The following is a 24,560-nucleotide window of genomic DNA, read 5'->3' as shown; positions in this document are numbered from 1 at the left end:
TCTCCCAGTCTCCAGATTAGGTCCACTGGTGAGCCTTCCAATTCTGGATTGTAGTTCATTTCAAATATAGTCAAGTTGACAACCAGCAATAGCCACTACACTTGCCTGGGTCATGAGCCTCTCTTCACATGCAGATGGCCTCTGGATGTATGTGCATGTATATGTGTGTATATATATGTGTGTATACATACATACACACACACACAGTAATTTTTACTTGCTCTACTTTCCTCTCTCCTTTTCTTACAGACTTGTACCAATTCTTTATTCTACATGCATATTTTCTGTCACATGTATGAATTGGAGACATAATCTCCAAATCCATGGCTGGTCCTTCGCCTTGGAGAGAGGGATACAAGGGGTAGAGCAGGCCATGTTTAGGGGTATCTGGAAGCTAAAAGACATCAGCTGTTCTGTTCTACCGTATTCTTTTGAGATAGGGCCTCACTCACCTGGAGCCTGGCTGGCAGCCAGCAAATCCCACCAATTCTCCTGTCTCTGCCTTCTATGGTGCTAGGGTTATAAACACCCAGCTTTTTATGTGGGTGTAGAGATCTGAATTAGGACACCTGTCTGTGCAGCAAGTATTCTTACCCACTGGCTACACTCCAGCCCTAGCCCTTCGCTTTTGCTGTATTTTTTGCTGTTATTTTGTTATTTTTCCCTTTTATATATGTCTGAAGATTTTTATATATTCCATTATATAGAATGGTAGAAATGGAAGATGGTATTTCTTACATTAAAATCTTATTTCTCTTCACTTTAAACCCTGAATAGATCACCCTGTCAAACAAATGAGCTGTTACTCTTCTCAAAATTATTAAGCAAAGTGTGACTGCCAAGGATTCAGGATGTTCAGAGGTCACTTGCTAGCGTGAACTCTAAGTCCCACAATATGGCCATATTATTTCTTGTATTTTTTAAAATAAGGTCATTCATTGACCTACTCATAACTTCAAAGAAATTGTACATGTTGTTTACCCTGTATATAAACATCTTTTCTACAAGAATACTACATCTTTAGCAAGATGAACAAGGAAACATCTTTCCCTGCAGGAAGACGTACAACATTCATAGAAGCAGAGGGGCAGATGACAGACATCCAACGCAGGGTGTTGTATTTCCAATCTTTCCACAATGGAAGCCAATCACAAAACCAGAAACTCAGTACATGTAAGGTAGGGTACCTCAGTACCCACCCAGGGCAGACGCTCATAGCCAAGGCCAGTTGTTAGGTGCCAGACACTAAAGAGCATACTTTTCCCTGGGCTACTTAACACACAAGGGTTTGGAGAAATATTAGGATCTCTTCCAGCTGAGGTGACTTGCCAAGACTCAACAAGTAGAGAGAAGTCAGGGAAGGACATGAAGCCTGGCTGAGTCTAAAGCCATAGTGCCATCTAACTACAGGGCCATTGCATACTGCCTACCCTGTGTGCGAAAGCAATTCCTGAGCATGATGTTGGGATCACTGAGGATCATCTGAGAAATGCAGGGAGATGGGAAGGCTGCCTGGGGATAAAGTCCCTTTTTTCTTTTTTTCTCTCCTGCCCCTATTTTTTACTTTCTATTTTTAGCTCTTAGAGGCAGGGTCACACTGCATATTTCAGACTGGACTTGAACTCATGGTCCTTTTTTCTTGGTCTCATGAAGACTAAAATTATAGGAAGGGTAGTTCCCAATCATCTGCTTCTAGATAGTTACACTCTAGTTCAGTGAAACTACTGATACACACATTTTCAAACCAACAGTCATGCTCTACTCTCTTATCTTTACCTTTGCACACAAATGTCATTTAGTTGGTAATTCTTCTACTCCTTAAAACTGTCCACAGCAGCCGGGCAGTGGTGGCACACGCCTTTAATCCAGCACTTGGGAGGCAGAGGCAGGTGGATTTCTGAGGCCAGCCTGGTCTACAAAGTGAGTTCCAGGACAGCCAGGGCTATACAGAGAAACCCTGTCTCAAAAAAACAAAACAAAACAGAAAACCAAAAACAACAAAAAAACAACTGTCCACAGCAGAGGGAGGTGCCTAGTGCTGATGCAGCAACTTTAGCAGCTAACAATGGACCAGAGGTTGTAGACATCTTTGGAAGTTGCATGGTCTATTCTGAGACTTCAAAAACTATGATGTACAGTCACTGTATTAGTCAGGGTTTTATTGCTGTGAAGACGGCACCATGACCATGGTAACTTTTGTAAAGGAAAGCATTTAACTGGGGCTGGCTTGCATTTCAAAGGTTAAGTCTATTATTGTCATGGTGGGGAGCATGGCTGCCCAGACAACTGGAGAAGGAGCCCAGAGTTTTACAACTGGATTAGAGGCAGCAAGAAGAGAATAGACTCTGGGCCTGGCTTGAGCAGTTGAAACCTCAAAGCTCACCCCCAGTGACACACTTCCTCCTACAAGGTCACACACCTCTTAATAGTGCTACTACCTATGAGCCTGTGGGGGCCATTCTCATTCAAACCACCACAGACACCAGGAACAACAACAACAAAAGAAATACAGACTGTGTATTTTAATGTTTTAAGGTTAAGAATATCTTGGATGACATTTTGGAGAGACTTCCAGAAGAGTTCAACATGGCAGAGATAATGCAAAAGAACCCAAATAGAAGCCCGTATGTTCTTGTTTGCTTTCAAGAGTGTGAGAGGATGAACGTTCTCATCCGGGAAATCCGTGTGTCACTTCAACACTTAGACCTTGGTTTGAAGGTAGATTTACAAATGGGACAAGTGGGGGGGGGGGTCACCGCACTGGCAGGTATTCACAGTGGCCTTTTCTCTGTCCAAGGGAGAGTTGACATTATCTCCTGACGTGGAAACCCAGCTGTCTGCCCTGAGTTATGACCGGGTTCCAGACACGTGGAACAAACTGGCATATCCATCTACTTATGGCCTGGCCCAGTGGTAAGCAACAGTCTCTACTGCCACTGGTAACTGTAAACATCAGCACTGGGTCAGCCTTCCCCACTCTTCCTACAAGAACCCCTGCTCCGTGACCATCATCTTGTAGACTACCAATTTCACTTGAGTTCCTCTGGTATTTAGCTCGAGTTAGTTCACATAGACCAGACCAAGATTCAAATTCTTCCTCATTCATTAGGGAACTACTCTTTGACAAAATAACCTGATCTTCCAGTGTTCATTTTTTCCAGCTAAAAAAAATATAAGCAAATTTTCCTCACTGATTTAAAGTCCAACAAGCTACTTGAGTTTGGGTGTTGGCTTTTTCTTCCCTTTATTTTCCAAACCAGTAATTACTAATGCACTCATAGATGACTTTAGAAAGCCAGAAGCAGAAACTGAGATTGCTGAAGGCTGGTGCTTTATCCCCAGCTGTTCTGTGACCTTAGTGGACTATTCAGAAGGCATCGCATGACTGCCTACTCCTTTTGCATGCTGAAGTTTTTTGTCCTGTTTCTTTTCCTGAGTTGGAATCAATCTGGAAGGTGCCATTAGCATTCCAAATGACAGCATGTTAGGACCCTGCCCGTCTTGGTTTCTTTTCCTGTTGTTCCTAGGAAAGGTTGGTTTGCTCATGGTTCCAGGCACCATCCACCTTTTGATGGGAGTCTCAGTGACAGCTGCTTGAGATAGTTGGTAGCGTGCAAGAGTTGAGACACAGAGCAAGGGGTGCCAGTGCTAAGCTCAATCACCATTTATACAGTTGAGAATCCCAACTCAGAGAATGATGTCACCCATATTTATAGTACTTTTTCTCATATCAAATAATAATAATCCCTTAAGAGGCATTTCTAGAGGCCAAATCAACTCATAGGTACCTGTGGGCTTGTCTCCTGGGTGATCCTAGACTCCATCGGCAATTAGCACTATTACAGGCTCAGAGGCAGCCAAGTGTTGGCCAAGGGGGATGGGCGCTGCTCTGGTTTGCTTTCTGTTGCTGTGATTAAACACTAGCCAAAAGCAACTGGGAAGACGGGTTTATTCACCTCAGTTGACAGTTCTAGGGAGCAGTTATCACTGCAGTGTAGCACAGATCTGGGGGCAGGGACTGAAGCAGAGACCGTGAAACATCACTGCTTACTAGCTTACTCCCTTCACTCAGCCTGGGAGCTTACACAGCTCACTCCCTTCACTCAGCCTGGGAGCTTACACAGCTCAGGCCCACTTAGGAGGGAGGTTAGGGGTCTTCTCCTGGGGCAGACCCTTCTGCATTAACTAGCAATCAAGTCAGTGCCCAGCAGATGCATCCACAGACCAGTTTGATCTAGGCAAGTCCTCATTTTCCTCCTCCAAGGTGACTATAGGTTGTATCCCTGGTGACACAGAGGTGAGCATGAGGCAGTTCAGTTGGGTGACTTCCAAAGAACAGCAAATAGCCATCCAGGAGAGTGAGCACGGACTCAGTAGTCTTATAAATAGCAAGAGCTGGCTCTACCCACCCGGAAACGGAGGGTTTGCACTTAATGTTCTTGATGATTAAGTCTGGGCTTTCCCCCATGTTTTACTTTGTACTAGCTAATTTCTGTCTTTTTTTTTCTAGGTTCTTTGTTTCTAACCTTTCCTAACTGGTTGGTTTAGTTTTCTTTAATATTCATTACTCTCTGCACTGTTCCTAATGAGGGTCCTTTACAATGTAATTAAGACACTAAACTTTCCAAACACAACGGAAGCCAACACATTCCAGAGACCTCTCAACCCACCTCTGAGGATGAGCTGCCTTCTAGATTCATCTTTTTGTTCTGCTCAGCTATCTGCTTGCTCAGAACTGCCTTTCCCATATTGTTCAGAAATTTTCTTTTTCACATAATATAAACAAAGATTAGGACTTGAGAGATGGCTCAGATGTTAAGAGCACTTCCAGAAGTCATAGGTTCAATTCCCAGCACCTACATGGCAGCTTACAACTATCTGTAACTTCAGGGTGTAACACACCTTTACACAGGTACACATGGAGGCAAAACATCAATGCACATAAAATAAAATAGCACATAAATTACACACACACACACATGTATATATACTAAGGGGCATCTCATAAATATATATATATTTATGTATATATATATGTGTGTGTGTATATATACACATATACATATATACACATATATATATATACACACATATACATATATATACACATATATACATGCATGCATGCGCACACACACACACAAAGAGGGAATCAGATCCTTTGGAACTAGAGTTACAGACAAAGTTACAAACCATCACACAGATGCTAGGAATTGAATCTGCATCTTCAGAAACAACAGCCAAGTGCTTTTACTTTCTGAGCCATCTCTCTGGGTCCTCCCACTGTGCCATCTTAACCTTAACATTTCTTTACACTCGAAAACCTGTTTTCAACGGAACATCATTAGAGGTTTCTTTTTGCCAGGATATGGGGGGTAGTAGTAAATATTTTTACTAGAAGACTTTATCATCCCCTTCCAAGTAATCAGTCTGTGTGGGACAAACACTTGTCTCATACTCCTTCTTTGGCTATATCCTTCCTCACAATTCTGGTATTCCAATAGTGATGCCCATGCAAGCATGGGTTAGGGTTGGGTTAGGGTTAGGGTGGTAAGCATTCCTGCTACATCCCACAGAACGGTGGTGTTTGCTAACCCTGCTCAAAAGACTTTTGTACACCATCTAAATGACAGCTGTGTCAAGAGCTGCTGGCTGTGTTGCCCACTGTTCTCCTGTTCCTAATGCTGACAGGAATGAGAGCTGCAGGTAACCTGTAACAGGAAGAAACCAGTCCCATGAAGGGGCACCACCTTTTGAGTCATCAGAGGTGGCTCTTTTCCCTATTTAACCCTGGTGCACTCCACAGCCCCTAAAACTAGCCCCACCCCATCTCCCTGGAAGAGGTCTACTTTACTAAAATGTCAGATCATTTCTTCCTACCTCCCATTAACCAGGTTTAACGACCTCCTCTTACGCTGCCGGGAACTTGATACTTGGACGCAAGACCTCACCCTCCCAGCGGTTGTGTGGCTTTCTGGGTTCTTCAACCCTCAGTCTTTCTTAACAGGTATGGCTGGAGGCAAGGGATGGGGGATCATACTCCTGGCAGAAGTCCTGCTGGCTTTACCTGTGACAACTTCTTGTCCTTCTCCACCCGTCTTTTCAATCACTTCAAAGCAGAGGCAGCAATGAAGGTCCTAGTTAGGAAGGAGAGGGCCAACGGCATAGCTGCAGTAGCGTAGTATATCTTACAGAAAAGCCACCGTCATTGTCACACTGAAGGAACACAGGCAAACCGAAAGCAAACGGCAGTTGCTGCTCTAGTATAGCCTCATTTGTGCCCACGGAGGGCAAAACGATCCTGCAAGTCTGTCTGCCCAGCATAGCTCTAACCTATGATACCCCACGGAATACCGTGGGCTGTCGGGACCCTATAAACAGGTTTTTTACCTTTTTCAATTCTTCCTTTTCTTCCCAAAGCAATCATGCAGACCATGGCTCGAAAAAACGAGTGGCCACTGGACAGAATGTGTTTGACTATAGATGTTACTAAAAAAACAAAGGAAGACTATGGCCACCCCCCCAGAGAAGGTGCATACCTTCATGGTCTTCACCTGGAAGGTGAGTCCCCTAAGGAATGCATGTGGAACTGCCTTAGGTACAAGCTGGTCCCTGTCCTCCAACTTCTACTGGGATGATCCCCTTGTGTTGACTTTATTTCTTCCTCCTCCCTTCAGAAGATTTAAATATCCAAGTATACATGTAATGTGAGCCAAACTGTGTGGCACTCGGGGTGACGGCTGTCACTTTAAACTGTGCATACATTGTCAGCTGGTGCTGAAACTTCAGGAACATAAGTCCCGCATGTAATCAGTAGTATTTTGCTTTTTACTTCTTAGTCAGGATTTTATTGTTGTGAACGGACACCATGACCAAGGCAACATTATAAGGACAACATTTAACTGAGGCTGGCTTACAGGTTCAGTCCATTATCATCAAGGTGGGAACATGGCAACATCCATGAAGCATGGTACAGGAGCTGAGAGTTCTACATCTTCATCTGAAGACTCCAGGCAGCTAGGAATAGGGTATTAAAGCCCACACCCATAGTGGCACACTTACTCCAACAAGGCCACACCACACCTCCAAAGAGTACCACTCCTTGGGCCAAGCATATACAAACCATCACAACTACCATCAATTCAAGATCTGCCCTCTGCTTTTAAGTCTTTATTGTGTGCAGAGGTCAAAGGACAACTTTCAAGAGCTAGTTCTTTCTTTCCATCTTGTTTTTGAAGCAGCATCTTTGTGCTATTTCCTCCATACCACATCTGCCAGGATAGCCAGCAAGATTGGCTTTCCGAGAATACAGTTATTACACATGCTATTTCCTCATCTAGCTTTCAATATGGACACAGGGGATCCAACTCAGGTGGTCAGGTTGTCAACGCCTTTTGCCCACTGAGCCTTCTTGGCAGCCCCCACCCTCTGCTTTCTAAAAGCTCTCAGTAAGTCTACTCCCGGGTGTCTTTCAAACCCTGAAGATACTGCTGATGCTGTGCATCTCTATCTGTGCATTCACCTGAAGCAGCACACTCACACTGAAGCAAACGCCACAGTTCAGTTATCCCAAGGCCAGGCAGGGAATGAGCTGAACTTGTTCCAAGCTTGTTAAGTGCAGTGGGAAAGGATGTTAAGAGAGCTGTGTGTTTCTTTCATGGGAATTTGATCTTATAAAGCAGTTAAACCATTAATTAAACATCTCAAACTGCACAAGGATGCCACAGACAGGTGACAACGTGGTAAAAGTGGAACATTTATTGCATGGAACAATTAGAGCATCAGAACTGGCATGCCAGTTACACAACTGTTGTCTCTGCCACAGGTGCCAGGTGGGACATCCAATCAGGAGCCCTTGTTGATGCACGCCTTAAGGAGTTAACGTCCACGATGCCCGTCATCTTTGCCAAAGCCGTGCCCATGGACAGACAAGAAATTAAGTATGCCTATGAGTGCCCCGTTTACAAAACCAAAGCAAGAGGCCCCACCTATGTGTGGACGTTCAGGCTAAGGAGTAAAGACAGGATAGCTAAGTGGGTACTGGCAGGTGTGGCTCTATTGCTGGAAGCATGAACATCCTTGGTACTATAGCTCATGTTCCTCTGGTTTCAGCCAGACACAGCGAGCATGTTTTAGTAACAGGTGTATACATTCTTTTGTTAGAGAGGGTGAGTAATCACAGTACACAAGGCCCAAACACCTATAAGGGATGAATACTTATTGATTTTAGCTTCCCCCAACACCCATTCAAAACACCATGGCTTATGTTGTATCCCTAAGTCTTGGAAACAATGCAGTGAGAGTTCTATAAGAAGCAGCAGGCTCCAGGCAGGTCCTGAAGGAAGAGGCAAGCACAGTGAGGCCTCCAGTGTCTGTTTCTGTTGTCCCTTAATAAAAAGGACACCTTACTCACAGTGTGTGGTTAATTGCACTTGGGAGTTTAGAGTAACATTCTTCAATATAAATTTCTAATGACCCAGAATTTAACATCCAGAGCAGGATAAACTATCAGGTTTGAGCTATGGTCACTCGGGAGGCAAGCAACAGCCTCTGCAGGAAGGGAGTGACCGTGGGGAAGCTGAGCATCAAAGGCGAGAGCTGTCAGACAAGGTCTTCTTTATAACTTACCTGAGCATTAACTCTGCCCCACTCAAACTGTGCTTTTAAATCTTCAGCAGATACTTGTCACAATACAGGTCTATGCAGGTACGGATACAGATTTCTGCTTTACTATTTTTCCTGAGAAACCTTTTTAAGCATATAAACATCTTTTATAAACAACAGCAGTAGAACCAGTAAATTCTAGAAAACAAGCGTCTAAGGCTGGCACGAAGAGCAGACTCATCTTGTGGGACTCCGCCTGGTAAGTTCGAGCGATCCCTCTCGTCTCGACTGCCTTCTACAGCTTCTTCTGTAAGCTAAACGACAGATGGAGAAGTGTCTGTAAGGAGCTGATCAGATACCAGCATGGAAAACGCACTCTAGGCTAAGGTGGTCCCGGAATATCCGCAGACATGGCTCCACGTGCGTCTCCGCACACTTCCACACTTCAGAGTTCCTTACGCAGCTTGACAGTTGTGAACTGGGGCCCTCCTTTCCTGACTGCACACTGTTCTACAGGCTGCAGAGGCTGGTGTTTCATTTTATTTTGGATTGTTCTCTTGGCATTTCTTTCACACTACAAGTGTTAGTTTGAGCCACGGTGGAGTTGAGAACTCTCTAACAAGGTAGGGACTCTCTCAGCCCTAGCCTCTCCAGTAGCAATGGACACAGAATGGAAGAGGCTCGGATCCACAGCCTATAGGCTCTGCCGCGCATCCTTACCATGCCACTCTTACCTCTCCAGGTACTCCTTGACATTATCATAACCGTAGAACTTGGCCAGATGAATGAGAATTCCAGTAGCACAGCGACCATCTCGCCTCCGGCAGTAACTGCAATTGCAGATGCCACGGCAGGGAGGACATGTCCACTCCTAGGAGGCAGAGGAGAGGTGGTTCCTTTATTTATCCACTGTCTACACAGGAGAGTTGGGTTCGAGCCTCTACTCTAGCCACTAACTGCACAGTATCAGAGTGTATGAGGGACTAGCCAATGCTCTCCTTTCAGTTTCACAGGGGCCCAGCAAAAGTGCCCACTCCATGTCAAAGAAAAAAAAGGCATGTCTGTTCTAAACGTAACCAGATACCACTGAGGCGAAACTATTAAAATTAAGCTCGCTTCTAAGTTCAGGGCCCTTATATATACACACACACTGGTTATGATTTTAGGAGTCCAGGTTTGGCACAAGCTTAATGTAAAAATTCCAGCTCTCCTGATATGTAATTTTAGTATTAAATCACTTAGTCAAAACAGTATGTCTAGAAACTGGGGATTGTGTGTATATGTATACAAATATATCTACACACACATATATACATATTCTGACTGCCACAGAAGAGGTCATCTAGGTTGAACACAGATCTCGAAGTGGCACTGCTTATATACTTTGATAGTTTGGAAATGGCATTTCATTTCTCATAAGGATCTGAAGCACACACAGGTTAAATACACAACTCACAAGGGAAAATGGGGCTGGGGAGAGGAGCTCGGTCGGTAAGGAGGAGCCGAGTCCAACCAGAGTCCACATGCAAATGTCTAGGGATGGTGGTGTGCACTGGGCAGAGAGAAGTGAGAAGGTCCTTGGGTTTACCAGTCTAGCCTGATTCTTGATAATAACAACTGGAGTTGCCCTCTGCACACAAGTGCACACACATGCAGTGCCACATACTCTTTTTTGTTATGAAATGCATTGGTGGTAAACAATGTTAGCAGGTATGACATACAGCATGGTCCCGGGGCAACAGGAAGCACTTAAATGTGACTTACCCCCTGGACAGGCCAAGACAGATGAAATGAAATCACTGCTAGAGGAAAGGAACAGGGCCCTACTGAAATAAACCCTGGCTTGGGCGTCAGAATCCCCTACAGGAGCTCTTCACCCCAAGCTGTCAGTCACCTGGTCCGCCTTCATTGCCCACATTGTCTTAAGATGTAGGAGGGGAAAGTGAATCACAAGAGTACTGTAGCCACTCCCCAACCCCCCGCCCTGGGCTTGCATCCTTCATCCAAACATTCCTAACAAACGCACATACTGCTCCTTACCGGATCCAGCAACGCTGTCCGCACATCCTCCCCATAGCGATTCCGCAGGCAAGGCCCACAGAACTGTCCCCGCACACCGCCACAGCTCTGGTTCCGACAGACCGTCTTGGTATCGATGGTCTTCTGCCGGCACTGATGGCACGTGTTACCCTGTGGATAAAGCAAAAGAGGTGGAGCTGAGATTTATAAGGAGAGTGTGCAGGAGCATGGCCTCGCCCAGAATCCAGCGGGAATGTTATGAAGGACTAACCACGTGGACAAACCTTTAAGCACTTTCTTGGGGCAGATGAGGCTTAGCAAGGATCACAGAAGGAATCAACAATCAGGAACAGAAGAGAGACCAGAAAAACACCAAGGAAGGGATGGTCAGGTGACCTAGTGGCAGTGAGCACCAGGTAACGTGAACTTGACTCTGATCTACTGCTGGAGACCTGGAAACCTTCCATGTAAAATCATGTTTTTGAAAGGTTGGCAATTCAATTGACACTCTACCATTTACTATTTTAAGTAGTAGTAAACAAAATTGATGTAGAATATGCAAAGCCTCTTTGCAGGTCATCATTTAGAAAAACATAACCAATACATACCAACCAGAAATGCTACTTTATTCTATGGGTATGTTACTCTCCCAGGGACTTTCAATTTTAACATATAAAATATAAACATACTTTTCCAATCCAGTACCAATCTTCTAGGTCAGGTGCCCCAGGGAGCCCCCTCTCCCCTGGGCAGGACCACTATGTTAGGTGGCCTGCTTTTTTCCCAGGTACAGTGGATCCTTGACCACACAGCTCAGAGCAAGACTCAGGAGGACAGACAGCACAGGGACAGAAGGCGAGATGTCAGATTTTGAATACTAGTGTGTTGAAGGGTATCAGAGATGCACACTTTCCTGAAGATGTCACTTACAAGCACTTTATCATAGACTTTATCACGCACAGTTATGGCAATGTTTTCCAAGTCTTCCTCAGTAATGTCTTTCACTGAGCGGAAAGAAGATATTCGGTGACGTCTATACTTCTGGCATTTCCCCTGAAGAAAACAAAACAAAACAGGATATCTGTCACACATCTACACACTGATAATCAGAATAAAAATCTTAAACCTGCTTAGAGATGGAAAGTCTAATGAGTCTCCTTTGTGTGGTCATTTACTGGGTTCCCACCCCAACCCACACCCCCGTGGGAGAGCAGTACAGCACTGACTGAGGAGCTATGAACTTGGAGGAGACAAGTAAGTAAACAGCCTGCCAACATAGGGGGCAGCCCCCAAGTTTCTCCCTCTTCCCCAACAGCCACTCCTGAAGCAGACAAGGAGGAACTCTTGCATCTATCATAGTACACAACCACAAAGCTGGTTGGCTGTTGCTGGTAAAGAGTTGGATCAAAGCCTCCTGCATGCTGGGCAAGTCCCTGAGGCCCCTGCCCCCCAAGCTCCTCAGGCTCATTTTAGACAAAGGACTCTTTAAGTTATCTGCAACTTAGCCCAAGGGTCTTCTCAAAACATGCTCTCACAGGAACATGGTAGAAACTCAAGTTCTCAACTGCTGGAAACCTGCTGACTCAAGACTTATACCAGAGCCAGCCCCAGCATAATTAAATACTTGCACTTGAGGCCCATTTGCTTATTAGTCAATAATTACCCCACTGATTGTCTTTCTTCTTCTGAAACTGTAAAGCTCTTCAGTAAGCTTGGTGGCTGAGAAGGTAAAGTTTTCCAGAGCAAACTTTTCTGGGGGTCGTGCGCTCCGGGTTGGGTTCATGCGCCGTGTGATCTGTCCCTCTGAGAAGGCCCGTCGTGGTGTTCTCCTCCTCTAAAACCAAGAGCACAGACAGATGTAGCTGGGTTCCTCTTAAACAGAAAGCTCTGGGTTCCCAGAAGCATGGCCAGTCTGAGAAATCAAGAGTTTTACTTACAGAAGCCGAAGGTGGCGTCCGAACAGGGAAGAAATCTGGCACCGAATTCAATTCTGCCAACAACTGAGCAAGCTAAGGTTCAGAAAGAAAGGGGGATCTGATATCAGTCAAGGAGACAGGTCTGAGAATACCACCTCTTATATCTCTCTGAACTACCTACTATGGCTTCCATAAATCTCTCTCATGTAAGACTTCACCTCCTGAGTAAGAGGAGGATATCATTCATTGTTCATCCGAGTCAACACCATGCCCCTTCCTTATATACAGAGACAACGGAACGCAATGAAGATATGTTTGTCTTGGCATGTTTAGGGCCAGGAGCATCAGGTCCCGACTTCACCACTATCATAGCAGTGTGACCTGGAGCACATTTTACAAACCTGAAAATCAAACATCAGCATGTCCAATCAGCTGGGTGACCCTCAGAACTCCCAAATCAACCAAAACACTTGCAGGGGCTTAAGCAGTGGTACATGCTGTAGTCTCAGCACCAGGATGCAGAGGCAAGAGGATTGGGACCAAGACCAGTCTAGTCTCCCTGCATCTATACCTCAAAAATTCCTACCTCCATACATCTGTCACTATCACCAAAGACCTAACACCAACCAACCAGGCTCTTTCCTCTGGATTTTCTTTTTAGATTCATGTAAACATGACCCCACTAAGAACAAACACATACAGATAAACACAGACAGACAAGAGTGTTCTCTTAGGTGTAGGTCTGTGTATAAAGTATCAATATATTGTGCTTTTTTTTTTTTTTAAAAAAAAAAAAAAAAAAAAAGGATGGCATTTAAAAAGCCACCAAAGAGCCAGGTGTGGTGGCGCATGCCTTTAATCCCAGCACTTGGGAGGCAGAGAAACCCTGTCTCAAAAAACCAAAAAGGAAAAAAAAAAAAAAGAAAAGAAAAAGCCACCAAAGAGGAGGAAAGAATTTATGACTGGTAGAATTTCTTTTTAATTTTGCCAGTGTAAAATTAGGAAGAATTAACTTTCAATAACTGGGCTGAGTTTCTGACCACAAACAGAAAACCCAAATACACGTAACAAAGGTAGCTCTAGGTTGAGCTAGGTTGAATAACCACTAGCCAAGGCATAACTGAATTACAACATGGCAGTGGCTGCTTCAACTGTAGCCATCTCTCATTCCTTCAGATGATGTCTCTGAAGGAACAGCTTTCAGACAGAAGCCACCACCTGCCCACTGTAATTCTCCCTGGGCCGGTGACAGCCCAGCTCCTCTTTTCTGCTGGGGACAGTGCAGCTGGTCAGCTATCTATTCTCCAGTGCCTCTGCCAATTTAAAACGTAGCCTGCTCAACCATGCACAGCAGGGATAAATGGTACTTGAGTCTTTCCATCCCCAAACCAGAGCTAATCGTGTAACAAATGTGCCCAAGGGTATACTTTCTCTCCAGGGAGCAAAGCTGTATCAGCAACCCTTGGGGCAGCTGGCTATGGTCCCAGCTGCTGCACGAGCATACCATAGCCTTGTTCTCTTTGATGTTCATGGCCCTTTTCAGCAGAGCATCTGAATTCCCCTGGCTCTCAGCTCTGGACTCGTCCTCAGCGTCAGAAGCAGAGTCGTCCTTTTCCTTGGGCTGTCTGGAGCTCTTCTCTCTTCTAAGATCCGTCTTACTGTTCAGCAAGTGTAAGCCATTTTTATCCGGTGTTTTTGCCAATTTTTTGGTGGGGAACTGAAAGGCTACCCGAAGACCAAAACTGCTTCTTCTTGTGGACCTGCCTCTTCTAGGTGTAGCCTCCTCTTCATCATCTTCCTCTGCATCACTCATCATGGAGTATGCTTTGTCACTGTCGCTCAGCTCCGACTCCATGAGCTAAGGGACAAGGAGAAAGAAGAATGAAGACAGTCTATAACCACCTACCAAAACTAGACCAGGCAACTGTGTTTAAAACTGTTCTAGGAATGCAGGTCAGATTTTGCTTCACCACATGTTCCTTCCTCATCAGACACAGAGCAACAAAGCCAACTGATGATACATGAAAACCTTCAAGCTTCGAGCTACACAGTAAACCCTGGTATTCTGTTCTAGTGATGGAAAGCGCATTAATACAATTTGTCCTCAATGCATTCTCTAACCAAATCTGAATAGGCCTACACTGAATTGTGTGTGTGTGTGTGTGTGTGTGTGTGTGTGTTGCAGTATATAGAATCTAAGGGGCTTTGGGAGCAATTTATTTTCCCTCACTAGAAACAAAAACTCCTTAACTAGGTATCACTGAGCTTAAAAACTACTAGTAGTTAAAGAAGTCACCCAGACATGAAACCCATCAAGTTTTGGAAGATCTTAGTGTCTTGCTGATGACAAAACAAGACATCTGGGAAAAAGCACTGGGCAGGGAGGGATGTCTGAGCAGGAGCATCAGCCCAGGGCGGAGTTAGTGAGACAGCTGACTACCAGGACTTACATGTCCCAAGGGATGCCTGAGGAAAGGCGAGGGACAGGGGAAGCCATCATCACCACCAGCTGTCCTTATGCAGGTATGTCTCTAAGGTTGTCCTTATGCATTAAACACTTACCCTTTTTAAAAACATCTGCCTCATGGTGTTTCTTTGAATTAGTTAAAAATATAAATTTTAAAAATTATAAAAAACACTTAATGCCATGTGATGCTTGGGATAGAAAGGGCACATGAACAAAAACATTGATAAACTCCTCTTAAAGGTGTAAATGTAGTGACAGCAATACACAAACAGTTTCTTGTTTGTACAAACATCACAGTCATGTAAAGAAAGACTAGGTCAAAGTGTACAGGACTTCTGCATCCTACATCTTTAACTTTATAAGCCTAAAACTATTCCAATAAAACATTTAAAACAGTTGGTCGTGGTGGTTCATGCCTAGTATCTCAGGTGGATGCCAAAGAAATGCTAAGCATTCAGGGCTAACCTGAGCTATGTATGGTATGAGATCTTGCCTTAAACATTACCACCAACATCATTATCATCTTCAATACCACCACCACCACCATGGTAGTGATTTACAGTGATTGAAATGCTAGTGTGCTAAAAGACTGACCTCAATAAACGGAGTAAAAGAAAAGAGATCCATAAGGAAGCCCTGTCACAGTGAAGGACCTGGGGCAGTGTCCCCAGGACCCTGGCAGGCCTAAGTCATCGGTACAATTAGCAAAATCCAAACTAGGAGGCATGGGCTCCCACTCTGCTCCACCATCCCATGTTTTTGCAAAATTAGCTTCTAGCCTAAGAATACAACTTGATACCCAACAAGACACAGCCTGAAGGACTGTATTACACCAAGGAAGACTGAGTAGATAAAAGATGTGGAAGCTGCAATAAAACAGGTCAGATGACAAAGGCAAGATATGCCCCTAACCCTCAGGAGCAAAGGGATATTTTTCCTCTAGGACTCTAAGGGACCAGGCAGGACCACCAAACACCACCAACAACAAAAATTACATCTTTTCATGTATAATGTAACATCTCTGGGGTAAAAGTACAGTCAAAATCAAGACTTCCAACATCCAGACCACACCTCCTGTGCTGGCCATTACTACTGTTACCTCTGGGTTACTGCTCATGTTCAGCTCGCTCTCCGTAAATCCTTCAAAATCTTCCATTTCTGAGTCCGTGTCCTCTTTGAAAATCCTTCTTAGTTCTTCTGTTAAGTATTTGGAATGGAAGCACACATTCTGCTAAATTAAAGACAGATTAGAGTGAGACTTGGTGGCACAGACTTAGAATTCCAGTCTGGGAGGAAGGGCACTAAAGGTGGAGGCAGGATTCCAATCCTAGACTATACACAGTGAGACCTTGTCTCAAAAATCAACTACCATAGTGGGGCAGTGACAGCACATGCCGTTAACACAAGCACTCCACAGGCAGATCTGTGAGTTTGAGGCCAGCCTGGTCTACAGAGGTAGTTCTAGGACAGCCAGGGCTATACAAAGAAACCCTATCTCAAAAAGAAAGAAAAAAAATGAAAAATCAACTACCAGGAAGAGAAAGGAAAAAGGATGGTAGTAACAGGGGCAGTGAGGAGAGATGAAACTCATGTCTAATGGGCAAGACTTTCTATTGATTGAGAGCGGTCTGCAGTGGGCAGGAGAGACAGCTACACAACACTTCACACTATCCTTGATGCCACTCAAAATGGCTACAGTGGCTTGCTCTACATTATGTATCTTTTACAACCACAATAGAACACAGAGTATGTATTTTCCTTCCTTACTTCTCTCCTTCTTCCCTTCCTTCTCTTTCCTTCCTTCCTCCCTCTTTTCCTTCCTTCCTTCCTTCCTTCCTTCCTTCCTTCCTTCCTTCCTTCCTTCCTTTTGTATCCCTGGCTGTCCTAGAACTCACTTTGTAGACCTAGCTGACCTCAAACCAAGAAATCTACCTGTCTTTGCCTCCAAAAAGTGCTTGGATTAAAGGCAAGTGCCACCAGGCCCAGCTCACTGCAGACATTTTCTAAACCTTACACAAATGAAGACTTACAAATAAGAAATTTTCTATCAACAGTGCCTTAATCACTTCTGCTATGGCTGGGGAGAGTAGATGGAGTTAAGAGTTTCCTGCCCCAGGTGGCTTTCACACAGAACAGCAAACTTGTGGAAAATAGACACCTGCACGCTGCTTTACTCCCTACAGCCATACGGAGCAGTCTCCTGTGGGCGAGCATGTATCTTCTTTAAATACAGTGGGTTTCTCTACAGGGAGTGCCAAGGCCCTCACACCCTCACCCATTGCTACAAACTGGACTTGCTCCATTTTCAATGATGCCAATGTGAGGAACTGGTGGGAATCTGTATCCTCCTCACCCTGGGGCTCCCCTCTTGCCAGACTGAGGTGTGAGCAAAGATATTTTCCAATAATGGCTTCTACTTTCTTTGGAAATACTACAAAAAAACCAGGAAAGCCTAGCTCTCCTAAGAGTGTGTGTGAAAGAAAAGAGGAGGAGGAATGGTAAACTTAAAGAGAGACTCCCTTGCAGCTATCTGCATGGCAAGCTCAAAGGGAGACTCCCTTGCAGCTATCTGAAAGGTTAAACACTGTTCCAGGACTCTGGTCCCTGTCTGTACATAAAGCAGTGACCTTTTATTGTGCATTATCTGGTTAAGACCCTTTATTTCATTGCTGCCTTTTTCTGGCTTTAATTCTATACTTTTTCAGACTCTGATATCTTTGAGAAAAAAAAAATATATATATAATGGAAATATGTAACAGTGGGATACTTAGAGGGCAATGGAGAAAGAAATGCCTACAGCTAGCACTCTAAGCTTAAGAATGTCTCCTATGAATTATTATGGGTAATTGGAATGAGTTTGCTCAGGGCTAAATTACTTCCTTCCTTTGTTGTTAGCTGTGGTGCAGCTGCAGAAAAAAGAAGAAAAAAAAGAAAGAAAAAAAAGACAAAAGGGAAGTTTATTTAAAGAGAAACTCAAATTGTGTTTAAGGGAGGGAGCCCAGAGTCAGCTACACACACACTGTGTGCACATTGATGTCATTTCTCTCAGCTGGACAAAATGAATCACAAGTGTGTGAGTCAAGTGAGCCTTAAGACCAGGGTTTAAAGTTAAGAAAAGAACAAGTATGGAGAGATGGCTCAGTGCTTAAGAGCACTTGCTGTTTTTGCAGGGTATACAGGTTCTGTTCCCTGTATCCATGTGGCAGTTTAGAACCATCTCTAACTCCAGTTTTAGGGGCTAAACACCTCATAGAAGCGATGCACATATACATGAGCAGACAAACATACAAAATACACCTGAAGAAAGACAAGTGTAATGCTGCCTGCTAAGGAAACCCATTCATTCAGTACAGGAAACATCTGGCCAGTCCCTGGGGCTTTTCTGGGCAATGGCCTTAATGCATAAGTTCAGTAAATATCAAGAGATCCTGTACAGAGTCTGAAAAAGAATGCAACCAGTCTTAAAGCACCAAATTCCAACCTTCCAACATTCCTGGCAATTTCTATCCTAGGAAATGATGATCAGTCCTGATGGAATTAAAACTTTGCTATGAGCTTGCTCTCAGGGGCTTAAGAACTGTTTTCCATGTGGTTCTATAAAGCTAGTCTGCATTATATGGCCTCAGCCTCACTGCATGCTTGGGAAAAGGGCTCTTTGTTTTCTGAAAGCTGCTAATTATGCTCCCAAGGCATACCAAATAACCAGTATCTACTAGGACGAACACTGTAAGCAGGAGGAAATATCAGGAGCAATTAAGTGCTTTATTCTGAAGCTCATATGACATGAGAGAGGACTGGAGAGCCATGGCCTGTGTATCAGTGAGATGGGTATTGTTCCACCCATACCAGCAAACATACTCAGGTGCCTAGTGAATAGGATGGTGCAGAGGGATGCATGCTTGAAACCAGATCAAAGGTCAGGTTCCAGGAAGGCAGAAAGCACCCTGCAGGTATGAGTTCCTTCTTTGAGGAAATACAACCTGAGGCCCATATGTACTTATATCAAGGCAGACACATATTTCACCACACAGAGAGAAAAGGAATCCATTCCGTAGGGAGGGCCAGGGAGGATTGGCTATGCTGAGGGAGAGCCAGCATCTGTGCTGTCACAGCAACAGGTACAGAAAAAGTGCCCGGGGCGGGGGGTGGGGGGAGGTGAGGCTGGAAGATGGTAGTCGGATTTGCAATAGTTAACCTCACTCAGCACCTCCCAATGTGGGATCCTGGCAAAGTCTTTCACCTCCTGAGCTTCAGTTTCATTTGTACTCTACCAGCCCCTGGAGCCCGCAGAGTAAAATCAGTATCTGTATGAAATGCAGGTGGCACATTCTTTGTGACCAACCAACGTCTGCTGAGTACAGTAAGCCTGGCAAGGCTGGACTGTGAAGCAGTTGTCATAGCAGCCAAAACAGTCGAAGTCTCATGATGCCCACATGCTCCATACATCTCAGTGTCCCTTGGTGTGATGGCTCCACCCTCCCTCTTTACCCATGCACAGGGAGACTGGAGGCTTCTGAATAGCATCAGAGCCTAACCTGAGCTTGGTCCTACTGATCCCAGCAAGACAAGGCTGAGTGCTAGGATAGCTTCAGATAGCAGAGAGATGAAGGGAGGCATGTAAGGACGTGGGAGTTCCACCAACTCCTGGGAACTAGTCATGGTGACGGGAAAGGAGAAGACGACAATGCAACAGTTGGAAAGATGGAGACCTAAGCAGCAAACAGGAGAGGGATGGTGGTGAGTTCAGCTTCCCCAGAGACTGGCAGGAGATGCCAGGGTGCACAGCAAGACCATTCGACTATTTCAGAGAAAGCAACGGTCATTCATGGCCTACACCTGGGCAAAACAACTGTACCTAAGACAGATATCCAAGGAAAACTAGCCAAAAGGTACAAGACCATGCTAGACAATGATCTTGTATTCAACCCAGTTTAGTGGCAGCAAGACAGCTAGCCTTAGTGTGATTTGTTAATCCTTGAGCTCTGGAAAGAAAAGCAAGAATCACAAAGCATGCGTGAAAAGACAAAAGACCTCATGTAAACAGAGAAAGGGACACCAAAGGAAGATAAAGAAAGTCAGGGAGACATTGGTACAGCCTTTAATCCAAGCACTCAAGATTTCTGAGTTCAAGGCCAGCCTAGTCTACAGAGAGTTCCCAGCCAGTCAGTACTACACAGCAAGGCCCTGCCTCAAAATAAGGGGAGAAGAGGTGAGGGCTCCAAAGGCCAACATTGGCGCTGACAAAAACTGTAAAGAATAAGGGTTCTGCAATGAGTCAATCTGCTATTGTGGTATAAATCCCTACAGGAAGGGTTAATAAATGTAAAACTTTGAAAAAATATATGTTACCAGTTGCAACTGATTTGACTTGATGAGCTCACATACAGTACAAAACTCTGGGGACAAATATTTTATCAGATTTCTACATGAAGGGACATTAAAAAAAAAAAGCAAGCAAAAGAGGTCTAAGGAGGAGGTTGAGCAATGGCATCAGAGGATGAGAAGCCTTGTATATCTCAAAGTACATATCCTACCAAACCCAGTAACAGAGCAGGACTAGCCGACTCCTTCCCTGGACCTGCCTACTCACAGCAAGGTGCGTTTAATTCACAGCCTGTTAGCGGAGAGGCAATAAAGAACTCGGAGGAAGATGGAGGCTAATCATCTGACTTGTTAGGTACAATATAAAGCTCCGGGTATCTAACTCTCAGAGAACTGTAACTCATGTTGCTTCGTCCCAGGTCATTAAATAATATTCTCCCAGGCTCTGCAAAAGTGGAGTAACAGAACCTTATGGAGGACCACCACATGATACCTGTCTCACAGTTGCACACTGGCCATGACCTGTGTGGGACATGTGGCAAAATAAGCCTTCCCCTGCTGGCTATCATTTAATTTAATCCCTTCATTTATGACGATGTCCACAGCCAGAACAAGCATTCACAGACCTCTCTCCTGTTTCTGGAAACATGAGGGTAAGACTCTGAAACCTAGCACTCACCACATTACCAACTCAGGACTGCACACCCAACACCTCACTGTATCCTGAACTCAGGACTGCACTGAGATGGAAGAGCATCCGCGCACACATCCTGCCACAGGCTTCCAGAGGGCCACACCTGTCTTGAAAAGAAAGACCCATACCTGTTTCTCCAACTCCAGTGAGTCCAAACTACCACAGCTCTCTGACAGGTTTTCCATGGGAACATCCTCCTGGAAACCCATAAACTCTTCATCATCACTGGGAGCATTGAAGATGTCAGCTACTTCTTTGGGGATCTGTTTTGGATTCAGAAGAAGGTCCGGGTCACTAGGGGAGGAACTAGCATTGCATCCTTAACCCTGAGCAACAATGTTTCAGTTGAGACCCCATAGTGGAAAGGGGGCGGGGCATAAGCACATTCGTTCCAGTTCTGGGTTGATATACACCTCTCCTTCCAGATACTGTGTAGCCATCCTAGACTTTTAAGCTCCTGACCAGTAAGTGTTAGTGTCTGAGAAGGCAATGAGCTCCTTCCCCTGACGGTAATGGTAACTCACCATGTAAGATTCCAGCCAATAAGCTCTTAACTCAATTGTCACCACTGTTATTTTTGGTTATCCTATGTAGGTTCAGAGATGAACGTTCATTCACACGCCCAAACGAGTGACTTTCCCTTTTCTATACTTGAAGTCAGTTAAAGCAGCTGTGAAATTAAGTCCAACAGAACTTACATGCCATTAGTGACAGTCACCCTCAGAGACCCCTGTCTGTCCAAACTAACAAATATGCATCTGCAGGACTAGATGTAAGACTATTTATTTAAACCCAAACCAAACCGATACCTGTAGATTCATCATCTGAAATCACTATTTGTCTGCACATCTGTCTTAGGGTTTGTATTCCTGCACAAAGCATCATGACCAAGAATCAAGTTGGGGAGGAAAGGGTTTATTCAGCTTACACTTCCACATTGCTGTTCATCAACAAAGGAAGTCAAGACAGCAACTCACACAGGGTAGGAACTTGGAGGCAGGAGCTGATGCAGAGGCCATGGAGGAATGCTGCTTATTTGAGTGCTTGCCCTGGCTTGCTCAGCCTGCTTTCTTATAGAACCCAGGACTACCAGCCCAGGGATGGCACCACCCACAATGGGCCCTCCCAGCCTTGATCACTAATTGAGAAAATGCCTTACAGCTGGATCTCATGGAGGAATTTCCTCAAGGGAGGCTCCTTTCTCTGTGATAACTCCAGCTTGTGTCAAGTTGATACACCAAACCAGCTAATACAACATCTGTTTGGCTTTTCAAGAAAAATCAGGTTAAATTTTGCTGCAGTTTGACTGTCTTCAGAAAGGAGTCCTTTAGAATAGCTAACTTAAATCTGTGTACCCACAGTGCTTAAGGAGAGGAATAAGGACGTCAAGACAGCCATAATCATAGTAAGAGAAGTAAGCCAGACTCAGAAAGATAAACATCTTCTTTCACTTGTGGTCCCTAGATGTTTTATAAATTAAAAATATATATACATACATGTCATGAAGAGACATGTCAGACACAAAAAAATAGGAGTGGAGCAGAGAGTTTAAGTTCCTCAGGACACTGCTCATTAAGCAATGTTTGCTAAACCTGTCTTTGTAGACACCTTTTATAGCCCAGCCACCAAAATTCACACCTGCTGTAGCACCAAGAGAAGCAGTGTGTCAACTTCAGCATCTCCTCCTTTTGACCTCTGACTTCCAGGGGAACACAACACATAATGGATTTCTGTTGCAGTTGGTCATTCCTTCATACCCGCCCCAATGTTCAGGGTTCCCCAATGAAAGACATGCATACAGAGCCTTCTGTTTTAATATGCCTTAAACAGCTCAATGGCTGGGCCACTCCCAAAGCTCCACATAGCTAACACCTGCCCTCCAATACTCCTGCGTTATTACTTATTAAAATCTGTATTTCATTTTTGCTGCCCCAGACCCAATGGTGGGGGAGGAAGCTGGGGCCCCTCTTCCCCAGCTCTTACGTGGCTGCTAAGCTCTCTTTTCTGCAGCTCTCAGGCCTGGATCTTACTCCTTTCTCAGCATGGCAATTCTGAATCCTTCCTCCCTCAGTCCCCTTGCCTAGGAATCCTAAAGTCCCTCCCTGCCCAGCCATTGGCCACCGGCAACTTTATCAATCAAAACCAACTAGGGGCACAGACCCTCATTATCCTACATTCAGATTCTTGTGCAATTTGGGGGACCCAATTAACATACTGCAAGCATTAGAGCATATCCAGAACAGATTTCAAAGCATGTGCATGGAACAGAGAAAATTTAAGGCAGGATGACATGTGTTATGTCTCGGCAGAGATACTATGTCTGAAATATCCCCCACTCACCCTGCAGTCATAACTTCTGCATCTGCTCTAGATGTGCCACTGAGGGGCATCATCACTGACTGGGAATAAAGGAAGAACTTGATAACACCACACCACGCACTGTGCTGTGGGCTTGCTCTTGCTGCCGAACTCTAAATAGTATTTAAACAAGTTCCACAGATTCTGGACTTCTGGATAAGGTCAAATCTAGTTCCTGAGTCTCTGGGTTTGACATTTCTCAGACAACTCGGAGTCTGCAGAACACAAAGAGACTGACACACCATGTTTATGGCTACTGTCCTTAGCAGGAGTCAGCCCAGAAGCCCACCAAGAGTTGAGTACATTCAGTACAAATACATAAAGGAGTGTTGTTGAGCTGTAACACAGAAGACTATCACATCGGTGGGGAAACGAACAGAACTGAAGATAGTTATAGGAAGCAAAATTAGCCAAGGTGTGAATGACAAATATGTGTGTTCAGTCTTGTGGAATCTGCGTGTAAGTTCATATGTAGATAGATACATGGTGCATGAAGGTAGGAGACAGACTATGAGCAGAAAGGGAGAGATCTAAAGGAGAGGAAATACATGAGAAAGTGAGAGCTGTCTAAGACGGGGAGGGGCCTAGCAAACAGAAGTGAATGAGGGAATAAGGATGATGAAGTGAGCGTGGGGAGGGAGGAAGGTGAGGAGGGTGAGGAGGAGGATGGTGAGGAGGTAAATGTGGGGATGGAGGAGGGTGAGGAGGTGAGTGTGAGGAGGAGGAGGGTGAGGAGGTGAGTGTGGGGATGGAGGAGGGTGAGGAGGTGAGTGTGGGGATGGAGGAGGGTGAGGAGGTGAGTGTGAGGATGGAGGAGGGTGAGGAGGTGAGTGTGGGGATGGAGGAGGGTGAGGAGGTGATTGTGGGGATGGAGGAGGGTGAGGAGGTGAGTGTGGGGCTGGAGGAGGGTGAGGAGGTGTGGGGATGGAGGAGGGTGAGGAGATGTGGGGATGGAGGAGGGTGAGGAGGTGAGTGTGGGGATGGAGGAGGGTGAGGAGGTGAGTGTGGGGATGGAGGAGGGTGAGGAGGTGAGTGTGGGGATGGAGGAGGCTGAGAAGGAGAGTGGAAATGGAGGAGGGTGAGGAGGTGAGTGTGGGGATGAGGAGGAGGAGATGAGTGTGGGGATGGAGGAGGGTGAGGAGGTGTGGGGATGGAGGAGGGTGAGGAGGTGAGTGTGGGG

The 24,560-nt window shown here is 45.1% G+C and overlaps 2 protein-coding genes across 5 annotated transcripts in view; one reads left to right on the top strand and one right to left on the bottom strand.

The window, feature by feature from the left end:
• Nucleotides 1-8,203, top strand: part of Dnah11 (dynein axonemal heavy chain 11) — a 302,790-nt gene extending 294,587 nt beyond the window's left edge. Inside the window, exons 78-82 of the mRNA XM_021201453.2 lie at nucleotides 2,536-2,718; nucleotides 2,798-2,913; nucleotides 5,895-6,007; nucleotides 6,421-6,561; nucleotides 7,826-8,203. Coding sequence (XP_021057112.1) covers nucleotides 2,536-2,718; nucleotides 2,798-2,913; nucleotides 5,895-6,007; nucleotides 6,421-6,561; nucleotides 7,826-8,073 — 801 coding nt within the window. The 3' untranslated portion in view covers nucleotides 8,074-8,203. The remainder of the gene's footprint in view (nucleotides 1-2,535; nucleotides 2,719-2,797; nucleotides 2,914-5,894; nucleotides 6,008-6,420; nucleotides 6,562-7,825) is intronic.
• Cdca7l (cell division cycle associated 7 like) overlaps nucleotides 7,610-24,560 on the bottom strand; it is a 34,662-nt gene continuing 17,711 nt past the window's right edge. The window contains exons 2-10 of one of the 4 annotated variants that reach the window (XM_029540915.1): nucleotides 21,151-21,285; nucleotides 16,106-16,237; nucleotides 14,044-14,397; nucleotides 12,561-12,632; nucleotides 12,287-12,457; nucleotides 11,554-11,676; nucleotides 10,645-10,794; nucleotides 9,339-9,475; nucleotides 7,610-8,918 (exon numbers count right to left, since the gene is read on the bottom strand). In XM_029540915.1, the coding sequence (XP_029396775.1) occupies nucleotides 8,900-8,918; nucleotides 9,339-9,475; nucleotides 10,645-10,794; nucleotides 11,554-11,676; nucleotides 12,287-12,457; nucleotides 12,561-12,632; nucleotides 14,044-14,397; nucleotides 16,106-16,237; nucleotides 21,151-21,285 (1,293 nt within the window). In that variant the 3' untranslated portion in view covers nucleotides 7,610-8,899. The remainder of the gene's footprint in view (nucleotides 8,919-9,338; nucleotides 9,476-10,644; nucleotides 10,795-11,553; nucleotides 11,677-12,286; nucleotides 12,458-12,560; nucleotides 12,633-14,043; nucleotides 14,398-16,105; nucleotides 16,238-21,150; nucleotides 21,286-24,560) is intronic. The other 3 variants (XM_029540916.1, XM_029540917.1, XM_029540918.1) reach the window with 3 other exon arrangements.

This window comes from Mus pahari, chromosome 7, assembly GCF_900095145.1.
Source record: "Mus pahari chromosome 7, PAHARI_EIJ_v1.1, whole genome shotgun sequence".
NCBI lineage: Eukaryota > Metazoa > Chordata > Mammalia > Rodentia > Muridae > Mus > Mus pahari.
The sequence above is the reverse complement of the archived record's forward strand: the minus strand, read 5'-3'. Positions and strand labels throughout refer to the sequence as shown.